The 20000-nt window shown below is 35.3% G+C and overlaps 1 protein-coding gene across 5 annotated transcripts in view; it reads right to left on the bottom strand.

The window, feature by feature from the left end:
• The window catches only part of AMPdeam (AMP deaminase), a 146698-nt gene extending 137673 nt beyond the window's left edge, over window positions 1-9025 (bottom strand). For 3 of the 5 annotated variants that reach the window (XR_011044555.1, XM_068374310.1, XM_068374314.1), the window contains exon 1: window positions 8825-9025. Coding sequence is in view for 3 of the 5 variants with exons in the window: in XM_068374310.1 (XP_068230411.1) it covers window positions 8825-8909 (85 nt within the window). In the remaining 2 variants the exon portion in view is untranslated. Of the gene's footprint in view, window positions 1-8654; window positions 8677-8824 lie in introns of those variants that run through there. The other 2 variants (XM_068374312.1, XM_068374315.1) reach the window with 2 other exon arrangements.
• Between the last annotated feature and the right edge of the window lie 10975 nt (window positions 9026-20000).

Raw genomic sequence — 20000 nt, 5'->3', positions numbered from 1 at the left:
TCATGTTTGGAACAAGCTTGATAGGCCACTAACTCGTCACATTTGAGAAAAAGATACAAGACTATTAACCAAAAATAAATAATTTTAGCTAACCTCAAAAGGTGGTTGTAAGATTTGATGAGGAAGGCACAACGTAATACAAGTAGAAATTCTCAAAAAAATCACCAAATTTCAGAGCATTTCGGGTTGAAGACCAATCAAAATTTTCGATACGATAACTAGAGTGCTTCAAAACAAATTATATAACTACAGTACAGTAAAAATGTGTCAGGGTCTTGCATTAGGAGTATTAGAAAAAAAAAATTAATTGAAAAAAAAATGAGGAACCAAGAAATGGTCCATAATAAAAAAATTCTTTAAGTGTCATTTGACTTGCAGATGACCCGATTTTGTAATAAACATCTTTGGAAAGTGTAAAATAAGTCAGCTGCCATCAACGCCAGAAAAGACATGATTAGTTTTAATTTCTAATCCTCTTGACACAAGCAATACTGCCAATACAACGTAAGGTAGAATAACTTCATGATTTGCGTCTTTCATGAAAGATTGAGATGCTAAGCCGCAAACAGAATAAATATATCAAAATGAGTGTATGAGCAAGAGTGTGTACACACTCGTACACAAGGGTGAAAAAAAAAACGTGCTACAAACACATTCAACCTACGGGATTAATGTAATACGCATGCAAAATTAACTCCAACGCAGTAAAAGTTAAGTCGCAAGTATACAATATTAATGATATCATTGGTGTTGAAAAATCTCTAATACTGACTAATTCGGTAACCCATTAAATTATTACGTCATAACCATAAAAAACTAAACTTGTTTCATTACTTCACCAACAATAATAAAACAAAGTTTTCCTATGCATAGTACAAATTAATGTGAATTATTCGGGAGTGAAACACACTCGGTTACACCCGATATTTTCACTTGAAAACCAACTATATGTAAATAAACAGAAAATAAATCGACGACGGACGACAAACAAACAAAAAAATATTTTGGTGAGCTGACAGAAACTTTGTACGCCAGCCAAGGCACTTACTTTAACATAAAGCAGATATGGTATATCAAACTTTTCCCTTTAAAACTAAACCAAGTTTCCGTTTATGAAATTCGGTTCAAATTAGTCTAAAAGAATTAAAGTAACAGGGAAAAAAATTTAAAACTAGCTTTCAACATGTTCATAACATAACCAGGAAAATAACTTCACAGATTCATCATTCATCTGAATGGTGCCAGAAAAACAAAAAAATTCACTGTCCTTGTTCAATAACTCATTTACAAAAAGAAAAATCTATCAATTTCTTCAGTGCACTGTACTCCATGATAAGTCTAAGTATTCATCTATCACCCCCCCCCCCAACTTTGTTGCTAAAATTCAGAGTACTTTTAAAAGTACTACTACATTTTAGTAGTATACATTTTTTATGACTAGATTAGGTTAGGTAAGTGCTATAAGATTTGCTGCCTCCCTTCTCCCAAATCTTCGTAAATATAGAAGCACATCAACTGTGTACAACTGGAACCGAGATCTACTGGTTCGGGCAACCCAATATACAGTAAATCGAATTATTACGGCACTCATTACCATCAACATCAGAAATTAATGTCAACTATGGAAGACAATGCATTTTTGGAAAATCTTAAAATTAAAAATAAAATAAAAGTAAAATACAATTTTAGTTGAGAAAGAAGCTATGTGCAATTAGCGTTATCTCTGGGACGTATTAAAATATTTCAACTAGAGGCTATATAGAAATATAAGGTTTTAATTATTTGTCAGCCTGCTATCAATCAGAAGGCAAGACTCAAATGCATTTGAAAAGTTTGGGGGCTACTGTAGTACAGTAGTAGTAGTAATTACTATACTGTACTGTAAACATTACCTGAGGCAGAAGACCCTATTTCAAAGATGTTTTATTGAAAATAATATCAGCCTCAGGGGCATTTAATCTATATGACCCCTTCTCTATGGTTCTTATTTTCTTTCTTTCAATAGCACTGTGATCTGCGAGTAACTGCACTATTCTTGTCATCAGAAGAGGATAAATCATCAGTGGATACCCTTTGTTATAGATTTAATGCAGGCTCACAATACAGTACACTGGAATTAGTACACAGTAAAAGGGCCACACTGTATATACAGAATGCATAAAAAAATAAGTCTTACAATTGAAGTACAGAGATGGTCCCAAGTTCGATGATAAGTTTCTTGGTTGTAGTATGGTAGTAGAATTGTGGTAGCAACACATTTTGAACAATAACAATTCTGGTCATCATCAGGCTTGAATAGTTTCTAAGGTATGAGGGCTTCATGGCTAATATTCATACAAATTCCTGGTGGGTCTCGGTCTGGGAGATAAATTATTTGGGTTGGAAATGTCACAAGGACAAAGGCAATAGTTGTAAGGAGGCTGCTGACTGGCTGAAGAGCACATTGGGCAGAAAACCAGGTCAGGTGAGCAACTTAATTGTGAGTCACCTGTTTTAGAGATAGCAGGTTAGAGGGATCTAGTCTCCAACAGTATTAATCAGGGCTGCTCAGTTCTAGGTAGGAGTTTCTTCACTCATCAGTGCTGTCATGGTAGGTATGACTATCCTTTGGCCGGTCAGCAGGAAAAAACACTTTAGTATTAAGAACAAGTTTCTCCTACTGTATCAAGTGGGCCTCCAGTATTCTGAGACACCTGCTATCCGAAGTGCTGACGATGACTTTGGTGTTACAGTATTCCTGAAGGGTTCTCTTGAAAATTTTAAGCTGCAGGTTTGCTGACAATGTGCCTAAATCGTATCCTGCTCCAGGTGGTAGAACAATCTTTTAAAGAACCACATAGTAATCATCCCGATGCTGTAGCTGCCGGGACATCCTAGGATGGGGCATTGGCATCGGTAGATTACGTTAATTCTTTCCAAGCTATCCTGCACGGAAGGAGGCGAGTTTTTCTTTATCACCAGGCTTTTACTTTAGTAGTCAAATTGATAAAAGATCACAAAAATTAATTATGTGTTTTCTACATGCCTCTTAGGATACCCATTATTAAAAAAAAACTGTCTTACATGGTCCAGTTTATCATGGGTAGCTTTCTAGGAGGAACATTGAGAAATGGCCCTCATCACGAAGGCCTTGATGGTAGCTATTTTTATCTGGCAAGGCATTCAATCTCATTGTTGAGATATACAGTAAGCCATAGTTCGTTGGTTCAGTATACTGTAAAAAAAGACGTAAGAAATCAAATTTCTGTGGTCATTACCAGGACATATAGGAAGGGGCGTTGCCTGGTGGGGTTGTTTCACCATGAAAGACAGGGAGCTGGACTTTTGAAAGGTGATAAGAGTTCCTAATGTCCTGGGTGTTGTCAACGTAGCATACAAATTTGTCAGTAACTTTTCAAGCCTGATGATGGGCAGAAGTGTCAAGACTGCTCGAAACGTGTTACTACCACAACTACAGCCCTGCTGGACAAGAAATGAATCACCAACCTCGGAACCATCCTGTTTACTTTGAAAAACATTATTTTGTGGTTTTTGTGCATATTTTGTGCCCTTGTATCGTGTACTAATTTCAGTGTACTGTACTGTGTGTGTTGAGTGATCAAGTTCATTTATGTATGTTTTGTACAGTTTCCTGAATAAACAGTGCTTCAACCTATGATTTTCCATATCCTCTCCTGATGATGAAAATAACGTGGTTACAGTACTAGCAATACTGTTGAAAGAAATAAAATAGGAACCATAGAGAAGGTGTCCCATAAAATAAATGACACTAAGGCAACAACTATTTAAAAAAAAAAAAATGTATAAACATTACAGTATCCTCATCATCAAACAAAATATTTAAAAAATGTGTACTGTACTACTCCCACCAATAGTCATTAATTGGCATAAGTCGATTTTTCAATAGGTAGGATTTTTGCCCTACATAGTGACTTAATGTTCCCAATACACATAATTAACATGACAAGGTACTTATAACCTTTTATCATTTTATCAAAACCAGATACTTACATAAGTAAGCTATCATGTGAAATACAGTACAGTATTTTATCATCATAGTAAGGCATATATAATAATGATAAAGTACTGTACTATACAATACTGTACTTCACACGGAATCTTATTATCAATATAAGTACCTAGTTTTTTATTAAAATGATTGCAGGTTGTAAGTGCTTTACTGTCCTCTGTTAATTTCATGTACTGTATTGGGAACATATAAACCACTTTATAGAGCAAAAATTCGACCTACATCCAAAATGGAATCAATTACTGACTCGGGGTGGGGTATTGCTGTATACTGCTTATAGATATTTGGAGTGATGAGGTATGTCGAATAAACAAAGATTGTACAGTATTACTCATATATTCAGTTAAGTATATCAACTTTATAAATCTCCTATTGAATTATAATATTTCCATATAAAAAGACCTATACCATACTGTAGAGGAGCAAGAGAAAGAAGAATTTTATAGAAAATAACAATCAAACATAAAAACCAAGACATGGCAGCCAAAAGAGATGTTGGAAATACTTCAGACAAAGGGTATGGGGCATTTATGCAGTGCAATACTTCTATTACAATAATTTGTTTTAGCTCATCAGGACTAACATCTATACCAGTACATGATCAAGAAAAATTCCTTATATATTCTTGTACGGTATGTATATCAATAAACTGTAATGTCTGATATAAGGAATTATTAAAACCAAAATACTAATCAAGACACACTTTACATTGTAAAGTATACTGTACTAATATTTATCTCATAGGAATTAACTTAATATAGTTCAGCATACAGTACAGCATAATTCAATAACAATCAGTTGAATAGAGTTATGTTGTTCACTCAGCCATATTTTTTATCTGATGAACCATAAATCATAACAAATTGAACAATTAGAATAAGTATCATCTGTATGACTGATGTACAAAAAAAAATTGTAACAACCAACAACACAGATAATATTGTTTAAGAATTTTCCTGATAATCATCCCTTTCGAATCAACAATGTCATGCCAAAATCTCCCAATCTGTCAATCAACAACTAAATCAATGAGAGTGTTACACAAATTCCTTATGCATCCATACAACAAAGAATCTCCCATGCCTGACATCTAAATCTATTCTGACTTCCCCCTTGACCAGGGAAGCCTTACAAATAATGGATTCTGATCAGCACTACTCAATGACCTTGTAGATCCATAATCATTATTTGACTGGCATTTCAAATACAGTACTCAGAACTCATCCCTTCATATATATGTCCTTCATGAGTGGCGTTCAGAATTTTAAATATAATGCCTGGTGCTGGGGTAAGGGAGACTATTCAGTGCCAAGGTTTAATGGGAGGAATATATCACAACGGCAGTGAAATTGACAGCTGAGAAAAAGTTTGAAGAGAATGTTGAAAGAAAGCAACGGCGAACATAATTAAGTAGATTACAGTACTGAGGTGCAGCTAAGAGCCAAGTTACTTGTTATAGACGGTTCACAAATGCTTATAGTATATCATATGAGGTATGATTACCGCACTAATCTCTTACAGGAGGGGGATGTTCTGCATTATGGTTCACGTATGCAACAACTTCAAATGACAGGAAAAAAAATGATAAAATTCAGAAAATGCTCACCTAACCATTCACAATGCATAAAAATAAAATAAAAAATACAGAACAAAAGATAATCTTATCTGAATCTACGATCACTTCCTATACAAAACCTACAAAAATGAAAAATGAACAGTAATAGATACGGTAGTGCACCCAAGTACACAGGGTTGTATTTCAAACTATGCCGTTAGTAAGAAGAACCCCTTTGCATGCAAATGAAGCTTCTATTACTGATCTTAAATAGCTAATGCAAATTACTTTCAACCAACCATGGTGGATGCAACACACAACCAGCTGCAACATGAATAAATCATGTTATGTTCTATAAATAACATACTGTATACAGCTCTACACTCTTACAAAGATTAAACGGTAATTTTTCATACTAGTCTTCAGGTTCCTTCACTGTTAAAAAAAAATTTCCAGGCATATATTCCTTACCCAAAAGGGCATTTTTTGTAAAACTTATTAAAGATCTTGATTGATTGAATGATTATGAGTTATCTGGCATCCTGACATCTAAAAGCTCTAGAAGCCCAGCAGATTATATGCATCAAAATTGTATACAACAACAAATACAGATGCTTCGAGTCTACTGTAGGACAAAGGCCTCAGACATGTCAATTCACGTATGGGGTTATGACAGTTTTCAATACCACACCACCAATGAGGATTGGTGATGGTGGGAGACTATCATCTGATCACTCACAGCAAATCAACCTAGAATGAGTGGCCCTGACTAGTAGAGTTTTGCTGATCATGGTGATGCACAACCCATTTGACCATGTTAAGGTATTCCCACTCTTTACTGTTTATAACAATATCACTGTGGATGCCTCATTAAAATATTTCAATACATGTTACGGCGACTTACTCAAGCCAATATAAACGGCATCTATCATTAAAAAAAAAGGAGTTAAAGCATGAAGCCACATTCCTCCTAGCCTCAAATAGGGATAAAGCTAAGGATGTTAAAAAATGAGGGGTGAAAGTATAACTAGTTGAACAGCCAAGTGGAAAGAGACCAAAACCAATGTATGAATGGTAAAAGGTGGAAACTTCAGTAAGGCTGGGGTAAATAGATATCAAACCGTTTGCTACTGTATTACTCTTAGAGAATTACACGAGGCATACCATAAGTATTTCACACTTAAAACAATCATACCGTGTAGTACCTACTTACAGGGCCTTATGAGCGCTTACTGCATAAAAAACTAATGAATGAATATGTAAATAAACATACAGTATATTAAAGGATTTTCAACATTAGGTGCAATAAGTTTTTTCATTTGCCAAAAGGAATTCCTTAAACATGAAATCAATTGCTTATTACTAATATATGTCAGAATATACACTTGCTAGTATTAGCTGTCTAAAACTAATTAATACTATTTAACTATCTATAACAGGAAAATCAACATTTCCCATAAAACTTCTTAGACGCATCAATATTCTTCAAGTGACATTTTGTGTCTTGAACTTTTGTTATGTCAACTTCAGTTGTATAAATACCAGCATTAAAACCCCACACTTTTTTTTTTTTTTATCATACACAAGGTATTAAAGTACTTATCTATATCTCTCCACTCCCCCCTTTGTAAAATCTAACCTAACCTTACCTAGGCTTTGGGTTAAGTATCTTAAAACAGATTTATATTAATCACATATAACTTAGTTTTTTACTAGTATTTCAAACTGAAATAACTGTATCAGACCCCAACTCTTTTCATGGTACAGTATTTTCTTGCCTCAGCAAGTATGTTAACCTTAACCTCACATTGTGTTAGTACAGTACAGTCTAGAATAAAATGTTACTTTCTAGTTATCAAGAACAGTTACTTCTTAATCATGGTATGAAAATCTACACAAATATTTTTCAAGTCGCCTAATTATACCAAAATGTTGAACCTTTCGAAAGCCATTAAGTAATATAAATCCCAAATAATGCCCCCTAGTTTATAATGCTTGATTCTCAGCCTAATTGGTAAATCTTTACACGTACATCAGCACTATAAACATCGGTACCAATCGTTACCCTAACCCAACCTAGACTAGTATATTCTAACTCGCTGGGGGATGGTGCCATCGATGCCACATCCTCCCACTTAACTAAACTGCCCTATGGCACATATTAGATAAGCTAAGAGTTAATGAGATAAGCTAAGAGTTAATGAGATAAAATATATACAATGTACCGGTAGCTAATGATTGGTATCAAACTATCCTAACCTTGATACATGTCTACTGTAGGTTCTAGAGCCTTTAAATATGCAGCCCCCAGACTACACAATAGGCTCCCAGAAGACATCTAAATAACTGAAGATATTAAGGCTTTCAAGAGGAAAACTGAAAACCTTATTCTGCAAGTGTTTTGACAGTGATGATCAAACAGTAAGCAAACAATACGCATTGTAAAATGTTAAATGCTCCCTAATAAACATCATAAAACAACCGTGGAGGTCCTGTGGAGAGTAGGATTCCCCTGCTGTACAAGACCAGATAAGCAGCCCTAAAAGTAAAGTAAGATCCAACCAAGAGGATCTACACAACCTGATAAAAATGCAACCAATATGGTCATTCACTCATTCTGGGCATGGTGATCATACGAGATTTAAACTGACCAAACTGGCTAAGTTCAAGTAACTCATACATAAAATTTCAATCTTAACAAGCAGCTAAGACAATATAGCTTAGCTTTCACCTTTTATGTCTAAGGGTAGGCTATGCAACAGGAGCAAACGAGACAACTTACATAATAGACAATCACTAGTTAGATAGGAATGTCAAGTGGTTTAACGTTAGAAATTAACAAATTCACAAAATTTAATACCAAATCACTCTTACGAACAAGAATTATAATAAAAAACACTAATTACATAATATTGCAAAATTCTTTTTAAAAGATAAGGGAGATGACACATTGGCCCGTACACGCTGGCCCAGTGCCTTCGGATTCATTGATAAAAAAAAAAAAAAACTAAATAAAAAGCCAACAAAGACATTACATAACCTACTTCTTTCGCTTATTTATTAACTTACACTAGAATTAAATCTTCATAATATATTAACGTCGACCCCAAGTCATATCAAAGCAGAAAATCAACGAAACATGGAAAAATCCGCTGGGTGAATGGGATATTTGCGGATCAGCTGATTGCATCTTCTGAATGGAAACTTGATAACGATAAAAACATGACTGAAAAACTCACTGCTTCCACTCCTCTGTCCAGAATAATCTGAGTCCTTTCCTTTAACGGGATTTCCATCGTCCGGGGAGCATGACCTAGTAGCCATGTGTATGAAAGACACTACACGACGAGAGAAACGTGAAACGTTCAATACTTTAATCGCTATCTGCAGTCGACGTAGTCGCTCTGTCGCCTCTTTCCGCTCAGCTGTTTGACAGCAATAGAGATGTTATGGTAAATAGAGGTGCGTTTACATTAATCACCCATCTTGAAAAATTTGATTCTAAAAATAAAATTCACGTATTTCAAAAGCTTTCACCAAACTTACAGAAAAAATATTATTATCAACAAAATGGGGAACACTTGAGAATATTATTGTCATGATAACCTAATTGCCGACATTGCCGAAATAACGGAACCGTCTAATAATCGAACGATGTACTGTAAATATTCATTCATCTTTTGGTAACGAGGGTATAAGTCATCATTTTGGCTTTCAGCGTTAGTGTTGTATTACTAGGTTAAAGTAACCAAATGGTTTCCAAATAAAACAAAAACAAAAAGAATGCCAAAACCAATTACGTAACATCTAAATGTCTAAATACAAACATGTCCCGTGCGCTACAGTCTGTTAACTTGAATGTCATTCAAACGTTTGAGATTAAGTACGATGATTCACTAGCATTGATACATGTAAATGACTTTGTCAAGTGCTTGAGGGGGGATGGGATTACTTGACTTTGTATTCTGCTTATCAGGATCCACTCCGACAAGAATCGTGTGGCGTAACTTAGTCCATTTTAATTATCAAATCTGCACTGTCATAGCACTCATAGAATAATAAAGACTTCCATGTCCTGCTTAAATACCTTACATCTTCATACCCATTTATTGTGTTATCTTAGTAATCCATGTTCGAAAACTTTAGAACACAATCAAAGTACACATTGGCTCCTATAATTTGGTATCTATCAACCGTGCCGTAACTAGTCGCGTGCTAACATTGAGTAGTTGCAAGGTCGAGAGTATACTCCACGCCTTGAATAGTTGACTGTAACTTGATATACAACGGATGCCTTAAATACTTTGTATATGCGATGCAATACTGTTGGTTTGACGCGTCATCACACGTTTTAAATGACTTCAATATGCAGCTAGTGTAGCTCTAATAGTTGAAGGACAAGCAACATCCCTTAATCTTGCTGTTCTGCCTATTATTATTATTATTATTATTATTATTATTATTATTATTATTATTATTATTATTATTACAAGCTAAGTTACAACTCTAGTTGGAAAAGTAGGATGCTATAAGCCCAAGGGCTCCAACAGGGAAAAATAGCCCATCGAGGAAAGGAAACAAGGAAATAACTAAACTACAGTACAAGAGAAGTAATGAACAATCAAAATAAAATATTTTAGAAACAGTGACAACATTTAATTAAGTATTTCATATATAGACTATGAAAATCTTAAAAAACGAGAGTAAGAGAAACAAGATAGAGTAGTGTGCCCGAGTGGACCGTCAAGCTAGAGAACTCTAACCCAAGGCAGTGGAATACCATGGTACAGAAGCTATGACACTACCCAAGAATTGAGAACAATGGTTATCATGTTTACTTACTTGACTTTGAGGGCTGTTTTCCCGGTCCTGTGACTCAGAGGAACACTACGCACTACAGGATTTATCAGATCCGTTTGTCATATACATTCTTAGGTATTTAAAGTATTTCACAGCGTATTGCGTGCTAATTGTCAAATCCACATTATCGAAGCACTTAGAAAACAAGAGAGTCTTCAGTTTCTTCTTGAAAGCATTGATACCTTCAGTAACGTTTATGTCTAGTGGGAGCTTCTTGCGTAGTCTTGGGGATCGCATGGTTGAAAGTTCGGTCCATAGAACATACAACAGACATACATCTTAGCTCTGCTTATTTGAAACCATAAGTAACTATTCTCGTGTCTACACGATTTGTTGGCTGCACAATGTGTATCAATTCTCTCAGATATTTTGGACGTGCGGTTCTGATAACTTGGTGTTATTGCACAGATCATAAACTATAGAAAACTGTAAGAAGGGTGACAAAATGGACCAATATTATGGAATCAGGTGTAAAATTCTCAAAAGTAGTCGGGGACTATGGGCCTGGATATTGCTATGGAACTGTATAAACTAGGAAATCTACTACAACCTATTACTTCACAAATGGCATCCCCAACATATTGATTGGCTAAGGTACTACTAAATAACATCTTGTCGCTTTACACACCAGCAGGTTATTCAACGAAATCCTCAGTAGAATTCATTGGTATCCTTGAAGCCACTGAACCCGATAAAGACATATATCTAGGTGTGAAAAGCCGGTTCACCAAAAGTTCCAGTTCGGGAGACCATTCAAATTATCTTACACAATACCTGCAGATCTGCCAAGGACCCCCTTCTTATCCCTGAAGGATTGTTGAAAGATATGACTGAATTCTGCACAGTGAATCCCCCTTTTCTCTCACACAGCGGAGAACTTTTTTTGACAAATAGATGGGTTAGCAATCAATGGGATTCCCATTTGTAGTTCTCTTTGTCAACATATACATTGCTGCTGTAGAAAACAGGACATTCAGGAATCACGAGATGCCTAAGATCTATGCAAGATATGATGATGACATCTTCACCACAATTAGAAAACCTGATGAACCGGATAATCTTGCCAGTGCCTTGAAAGCTAATCCTATCCTACACTTCATAACTGAATCTGATAAGAAAAATCCTTTTTTTCTTGAAATCCTTGATGAGAAACAACAAATGCAGTGTGTCACATCAGGTTTCACTAAATCTATGAATGTTGGCCATTGCCTCTACACATGGGGAGTGTCCAGAATCATGCAAGAGGTCCGACATTGATGCTTAATCAGGAGGGCCTTCTCCCACTGCAGTAGATGAAAATCTATTCATAAAAAAAGAAAACAAAAATGTTAATGGCTATATATATACCAGCAATATCACAGAGGAAATTATAAGAGAAAAAAAGGATGAATGCTTCACACAGCCCAGAACTCAAACAATAACAACAGGCATATAGTTTTCTATCACAATGTGGACTAAGGAATGGCCTTCAGATAAGAAGTAGCTGTACTTAAAAGAATCATTACCTGTAGAGTAAAACCAAAGGCACCATTTAAAAAGTATTGTTAAGAATATATAGCAAGCCAACATTGACAACTGTCCTTTCGATGAAAAACAGCCATCCCTTTAGAGTAGCCAAGGTGTTCAAGTCTAATGTAGTTTACAAATTCAGATGCTTGGAAGGAGAGTTTAAGCCCTTCAATGTATGCTACATTGGCTACCCACAGGAATCAGATGAACGGTACAGAGAAGAGGAAGAAAATTCTTGGAGGAAAGTGGGTATAGCTATTAGAAGAGCAGTAGAGCACTTAAATGAAAAGGTAGGAACAAGGAAAGAAGAAAATGTTATCTATAAGATTTCAACCTTGAGGAAAAAGCAAAGACCAGATTTGGGATAAATGGGCGTTATCAAGAATACAGATGGAAATATATTGCATAAGAATGGAGACATTAACAGAAGATGAAGAGAATATTTTGAATAACTATCGAATACTGAAAAAAGAGAGGAGTTTGGAGAAGCAGAAAGGATCGAAGGGGCCATTGATAAAGATACGGAATACAGAAGTGAAGCGGCCCATCAGTTTTGAATAGAAATAGTCAAGATACTAACTACAGAGCGGGAAGAATGGATGCTACATTTATTAAGAGCAATATGGGAACAGGAAATAATGCCAAAAGGCTGAGAGGAGAGTCTAATGGTATTTATATTCAATCAGAAAGATGGTGTCATTGGTTGTGGTAACTCAGAGGAAATAAACTAACAGAACATGGTTTGAAAGTTTTTGAGAGGGTACTAGATGAGATATTAAGAGAAAACAGCAGTATGGATTCATGAGTGAGAAAGGGACTATGGATGCCATCTTTATAGTAAGGCAGTTACACGAAAAGAGTCTAGAGGGAAACCAGAAGCTCTTTTGTTCTTTTGTAGATCTAGAAAAAGCACATGATAGAATAATGATAGGCTACCGAGAGAAGTGATGTTTTGGTGCTTGACGAAGAAGAAAGTCGTGGGAAAGTTTGTTAGAATGGTAAAGATGATGTACTAAAGAACAAGTAAAAAAAAAAAAAAATAACAGCTGTTGGGGAAACAAACCTTTGAAGTTAGTGTTGGATTTTATTTCATTTGTGTATGGTCATGGATGTGTTAAGTGAAGAGGTCAGAAATGAAAAGTAGTGGGAGTTGATTTAGTGATTGCCGCTGATAATGAGAAAGTCCTACAGCAAGTTGTTGTAGAGTGGCAAGACACTTTGGAGAAGGTGGCTTGTGAGCAAATGTTAACAATAATGAAACTATGGTGAGCAATGAGAAGGTAGGGACAGGATAGCCATACATGAAAATAGAGGTTCGGTTATAAAACAGGTGGAACAATTTAGATACTTTGGATCTACTATAAGTCCGGAGGGGTGACGGGAGGCTGAAGTTGAGAATAGGATAAAAGCAGCCTGGGGAAAGTTAGTGGAGGGTGGTGGTAGAAGTAGTATGTCATACGAAAATGCCAATCAAGCTAAAAGTCAGGAACTATAGCACAGTAATAAGACCAGTGTTAATGTGTGGATAAAAAATGTGAGCTCTAAGACATAAAGATGGAGTAAAGCTTGAGAGAACAGAGACGAGAATATTGAGGTGGATTATGGGAATATTATTTCTTGAAAGATCGGGAAATTTTGAAACAAGAGTGGTAGGTGATGTAAATATTACAGTGATAAGAATGTCATGATTGAGATGGTGTGGGCATGTATTGAGGGTGGGTGGTGGGGAAGGGAGGACCTGTTAGAGTGAGAAGATCGAGAGGGAGGCAAATTAGATAGCCATCCATGGATAATTAGATAGTGACATGATATGGAGAGAAGAGGTTTGGTAGAACATGAGACCTTTGATAGAAGGCATTGAAGAGGGTGCACTGGGAAACCGACGCCTTAATGTAGGGTTAACTGTGGAAAAAAAAAAAAAGAATAAGAAGGCCGGTTTATGTGACTGGCTCATGGATCTATGATAAAACGATTTCCCTTCTTCAATTAAGGAGAAAACTAAAGGAAATAGAACTTACAACTGAACCAAGACAGTGACGTCATCCAATGCTAGAGAGAAAGGGGCTCTAGGGTAATAATAATAATAATAATAATAATAATAATAATAATAATAATAATAATAATAATAATAATAATAATAATAATAATAATAATAATAATAATAATAATAATAATAATAATAATAATAAGGATAGGGCAGTGGGGAAAATGGGGAAAGGAAGAGTACCCATGGATACAATCCAGTTTATAGCTCAAAGGCAGGCACTCGGGATGGGAAAGATTAAGGAAATAGGGAGAAAGAGAAGTACAGAAGAAGAATAAAAGAGAGGGGCAGACCCTCTTGCGATATAAGAGAATTGGTATTATTATTTCTCAAGGGTAAAGTTAAACCCACATTGATCTATTTGCTTAAGTTGATGTCCTCCTAAAATAGAATAAAAAGGTATGTAAAGAAGCAAAAACCAGCATACAATAGTAATGTTATGATCAGGACAATTCAAATCTATAAGACGCTAAGGTAACTGACATGAACTTGTTTCTAATTAATGGAGTTGTAGCTTATCATCGATGTTCTCGCTTGGATTATATGTCCCTTCTTAAATCGTTATACTTCTTCCTGTTAAAGTTCTTCGTTATTCATCTTAACCCTCGCCTTTACATTATACTTCACTAGTAAGAAAACCAAGACAAAAATTTTAAGTTCAGTTACTTTAATAAGTCCATAGTTTCAGAGGATGGAATACTCTCTCTCTCTCTCTCTCTCTCTCTCTCTCTCTCTCTCTCTCTCTCTCTCTCTCTCTCTCTCTCTCTCTCTCTCTCTGTTGTGCTCACATATTTCAATTATCCTGCGTCTTTGAAATAGAGTGGGGGGAAACCAATTATTCTTGTGAGACCTAATTTCGTTGAAGACAGTAATGTTGTTTTTTTATTACACGATGGATTGTAAAGGGTACCTGACACTTGCACGCATTCGTGGCACGCACTGGCACGCATTGATGCACGAACTCGCGTGAACGAGCCGTGAAAATGTCGTGAACAGTGCGGGAACTCGCGTGCCAGAGCGTACCAATGCGTGCCATGCGCGCCCAGAACTTTGAAATGTTTAAAGTTTATGGCACGCATTGGCACGCACTAAATGGCCGTGAAATAGTCGTGAACGATGCGCCAACTGGAGTGAACTGGAGTGAACAGCGCGGGAACTGGCATGAACTGGAGTGAACGATGCGGGAAGTGGCGTGAACTTTATAATGAAGAGAAACAAAAAGGAAACGAAAAAATTAATGAAAAGGAAAGAAAAATAAACCTAATAAATTTTTATATTTGCTGTTTTAATGTGAAAAAAAAATGATATCTTATTTCAAACTATTTCTATAACTTTATAATGAAGAGAAACAAAAAGGAAACGAAAAAATTAATGAAAAGGAAAGAAAAATAAACCTAATAAATTTTTATATTTGCTGTTTCAATGTGAAAAAAAAATTATATCTTATTTCAAAATATTTTTATAACTTTATAATGAAGAGAAACAAAAAGGAAACGAAAAAATTAATGAAAAGGAAAGAAAAATAAACCTAATAAATTTTTATATTTGCTGTTTGAATGTAAAAATAAAATGATGTCTTATTTCAAACTATTTCTATAACTTTATAATGAAGAGAAACAAAAAGGAAACGAAAAAAAATAATGAAAAGGAAAGAAAAATATAAACCTAATAATTGTTTATATTTGCTGTTTGAATGTAAAAATAAAATGATGTCTTATTTCATGCACACACTTATTTTCCTCTATTACCAATCAAGACCCAAAACTTTTGTTTTAAATAAAAATGAACTGAAAAATAAACCCAAGAAATTTTTAAGTTTGCTGTTTGAATGTAAAAATAAAATGATGTTTTATTTCATCAACATACTTATTCTTCTTTATTACCTTAAAATGAAGAGCAAAACAAATTTTTTCTGTTTGCTGTTTTAATGTAAAAATAAAATGATTTCTTATTTCAACACACTTTTTTCTCTATTACCTTAAAATCAACAGCCTAAAAACTTTTCATGTTTGCTGCTTTTAATGTTAAAATAAAATGCTTTCTTAATACTTGTACATATTTTATGTCTGCTATTTATATGTAAATCAAATGCTTTCTTATTGAAACAAAAATAAAGGGCAACAAAAAATACAAACGAAAAAGATACGTTTCTTCTCCTCAATGCAATGGTGTCTCTGACAGAAAGCATTGTTGTCTCTTCCGAAGCCAATCCAAGAATGTCCTCGGGTTGGAGAAGCCCCGTTTTTATATGGAGTGGCCAATTCGTGAACTGGCGTGAACTGGCGTGAACGATGCGGAAACGATGCGGAATGATGAGTGAACTCGCGTGAACGTGTCGTGAACTTCTCGTGAACTACGCGTGCCAATTCGTGCCATCGCGTGAACGATGCGCGAACTGGAGTGAACTGGTCGTGAACAGTGCGGGAAAAACACCAGTGCGTGCCACAAAGTGGCACGCACTGGCGCGCATCAATGCGTGCCAGTTCGTGGCAAAAATGCGCGCAAGTGTTAGGCAGGCTTAAATATGAACCTCGCCTTTCTCTTGACGCTCAAATATCCGATTTTCTTTTGCTTAAGAAAACAAACAATTCAAATTTAAACGTCAAAATAGAAGTTACCGTTATGAAACACCTAATGTTACGCAACTTTCAAATATGTGCGATACAGCCCACAACACAAACAAAATCATACATATATTTTACATATACATTACATGTATGTGTGTGGTGTATATTCAGCCATAAATGCACTTCCTTTCCTTTATTCTTTATTATCTATCCCGGTTTAATCACCAGCTCTCCGTAAATCAAATGTTCAAAGGGAAAGCGAAGCCATGTCCTTTAATTGCATCCGTCATTGATGTCTCTTGCTGTGATTTGTAACTGATGATTTTGTCAGAGATTAAACCATCATCCTTTAGGTGAGCTATAACTGCCCGAAGAAAAAAGAAAAAAAAAAAACTCTTTGCCTTCTGCGGCGCTTGTGGTTAGCAAGGAATTCAGAAGAAGAAGAAGAAGAAGAAGAAGAAAAAGAAGAAGAAGAAGAAAATATGATAGCAAAGGAAACTTAAGAATAGAATAAATAAAGGTTCCTCGTCCCTAATTGTTCACTCCGCAAAATAAGTTTGCGGGCATTCTATCACTTTATGGATAGGTGCAAAGCTTCTAAGCTTCTTATTATTGCAATTAAGCTTATTTTATATGTACCATAAGTAAATTAATGATGAAATTCTCAATCTTTACTTTTATCCCATTCTACCTTGAAATCAGATAGGATAACACCTTGCTATCATCAGTTTTGGCAACCTATTGTGGTATAATTTTGCAACTTACCCACAATTATGTCTAGTTTCATCAACTGTCCTAATTTTGGGCATGAAGATAAATGTTCAGCAGTATCTTCTTCCTCTTTGCAAAGGTCACACAAATTATCTGAATATTTTCCCGTGAAATTTGCTTTTTAATTGAGCATATTTAATCTTGTCTTCATTACAAGGGTTGCTTTATCCAGATCCATTTCTCTGATATAAGGCTGTGGGCCATTTCAGCCTATAAATCTTAATTAATTTTTTTCATCACTCTCCTATTTCCTTCAATAGTTTTTCTATTTTTCTATAATTCTTTTCTTGATTTCTTTTTCAGGGTCCTTTTCCCCCGACTTCTTATTTCTTCAACTTTCATCCGATATTTACTGAAGAAGAAGAAGAAATGATAGCGAAGAAAACCTAAAAAGTATAAGGAAAAGACACACGCTATAAAACGGAAGATGATGAGGTTGACATTCCGTATAGTAAGGTATTTGCAGAAATATACAGTTTATCTGTACACAATAAAAGAGTGATTTACCACAAGTGGAGGCTGTTATAGCTATGAAGTTTATAGGCTTAACATGCCAGAATTGAAGAGTGAAATATATCCTCACCGTGAACAGCTCTCTCTCTCTCTCTCTCTCTCTCTCTCTCTCTCTCTCTCTCTCTCTCTCTCTCTCTCTCTCTCTCTCTCTCTCTCTCTCTCTCTCTCTCTCTCATAATAAGATGAAATAATCTGCTTAGCAAATAAATTAAATATTAGCAAAATAAAGAATCGATTGGTAATAAATCAATGATCCATCCCCATTCCCTTTCACTCATATTTACCTCCCGAATAAAGAGACAAATTGATAAAAGAGGACGAATGAACATAAGAAAACTGGTTCAATCTCGAAAGGGGGAGAAATAGAGCTTTGATGAAATAATGTTCAGCATCCTAATTTGAATAACATGCACACGGACAGATCCTATCTTTATATCATTATGGCGATATGACGAACTTGTATTCGTTGTTACGCAGAAAATATTTATTATTATTATTATTATTATTATTATTATTATTACTATTATTATTATTATTATTATTATTATTATGAAGAAGAAGAAGAAGAAATAGGAAATTATAGAAAGAAAGCTCGCGAACATTTTGTCAAGTCTACGATATATGCACATACAGTTTCACAACTGGTATAAACTTTATTGTTTTTATTGTTTCTGGTATCAGTGTCGTGAGACAAGGTCGGGCACTACAAAATAAAAGAAAAAAAATCTGTTATCTACAGACAGGATATCCTTGCCAGCTGCAACCTCAACTGGGAGTACTGCCTTAATCATAAATACTTCCCTTATTCTATTACCTGTGTCATGCAAGGAGCCATTTCTTATGTTGGGATATCTGAGTCCTTATATACTGAACCTTTTTGGGTTAGCCCCTGCAGCCTTTTACATGTAAATAAGCATGCTGTCTTTTCCTCCTCTGACTTGCATAATTACCTCTGCCAGCGAAGTTGGAAGGAGGTTATGTTTTTGCCCCTGTGTGTTTTTTTTTTTCTGTGAACAGCATCTTGGCCACAATTTAAATCGTAGAATAATGAAAATTGCAGGGATTCATTTTTATGTAAAAAGCTGGAAATGATTAAATGTTGGAAGGTTAAGGTCAAGGTCATGGTCAAGCAAAATGTCCAATTCACGTAATCAGCCATAAGTTTAGCCATCCTTGTCACAGAGACTTCAAACTTTGTTCATATTTGGGTGTATGAAAATCCACGCCAATTAATGCATGTTAAGTTCTGAATGTGAACTTCTTCAATATCTCCTTATTGTAACAGTATCTATTACCATTCTTACGCTTTTTATCTATTGCTGGGGAACATTATGTCGTCCACATAAAACAGTGTTCTTTTCTTCTGCATATCTTGTAAATTCTATGCTTTTCTGGCTTATGGTATTCGCCATATCTGTGACTATTGATCATAATTTCGGGCCAAATAATGTTCCATGTCCCTTCCCATCAGCTCTATTTCTTCTATTTTATCCACAGGAGTCTCTACATCTGCCTTTTCCTATCTTGTTCATTTCATATATTATTGAGGCCTCTTACTACCATACCATTTCCCTAGCTCTTTTATACAATCACCAAGGCAAAGTTTATCAAAGGACTTGAGTGCATATCCAAACCATACATATGTTGAGGCCCCAAAGTACTTATTATAATCTATGATTGCACTGAGAGTAATAAGAACGTCGTCTGTCGATTTTCTTCCAGTGCCACCGCACTGGTATTTACATGTCTTATTAAGTTACTCATTTGACTTGACTCAATCTCAATTTTCAAAGAGTTTTACTAATTGTATTCATTATGAACAGTCCTTTCCTGTTACCCAGACTTGATTTGTTTATCTTCTCTTTATCTATTGATAAGATTTCCCTTCTGTTCGCCTCTTCCACAGTGGTTCACTTGATCCTCTTGTTGCCAGGGTTGTTGATGTAGTTCTTCTTTTTCTCTTTTATTTTTTTTTTGTAACCAATAAACCAGATTTGATAAATTAGAAGACTGTAGTATCAAATGCTAATTTTGGGCAATGGACAATTGCACAAAAAGAATAAGATTAATTGTAAAATGCTCATAAAAGAGAACTTACTCGTAAAAAAAAACTTACAGTTAAAAATAAAAACGGCCAAAATTAGTGTGGTG

This window comes from Palaemon carinicauda, chromosome 5, assembly GCF_036898095.1.
Source record: "Palaemon carinicauda isolate YSFRI2023 chromosome 5, ASM3689809v2, whole genome shotgun sequence".
NCBI lineage: Eukaryota > Metazoa > Arthropoda > Malacostraca > Decapoda > Palaemonidae > Palaemon > Palaemon carinicauda.
This window is presented reverse-complemented; position numbering and strand designations above follow the sequence as displayed.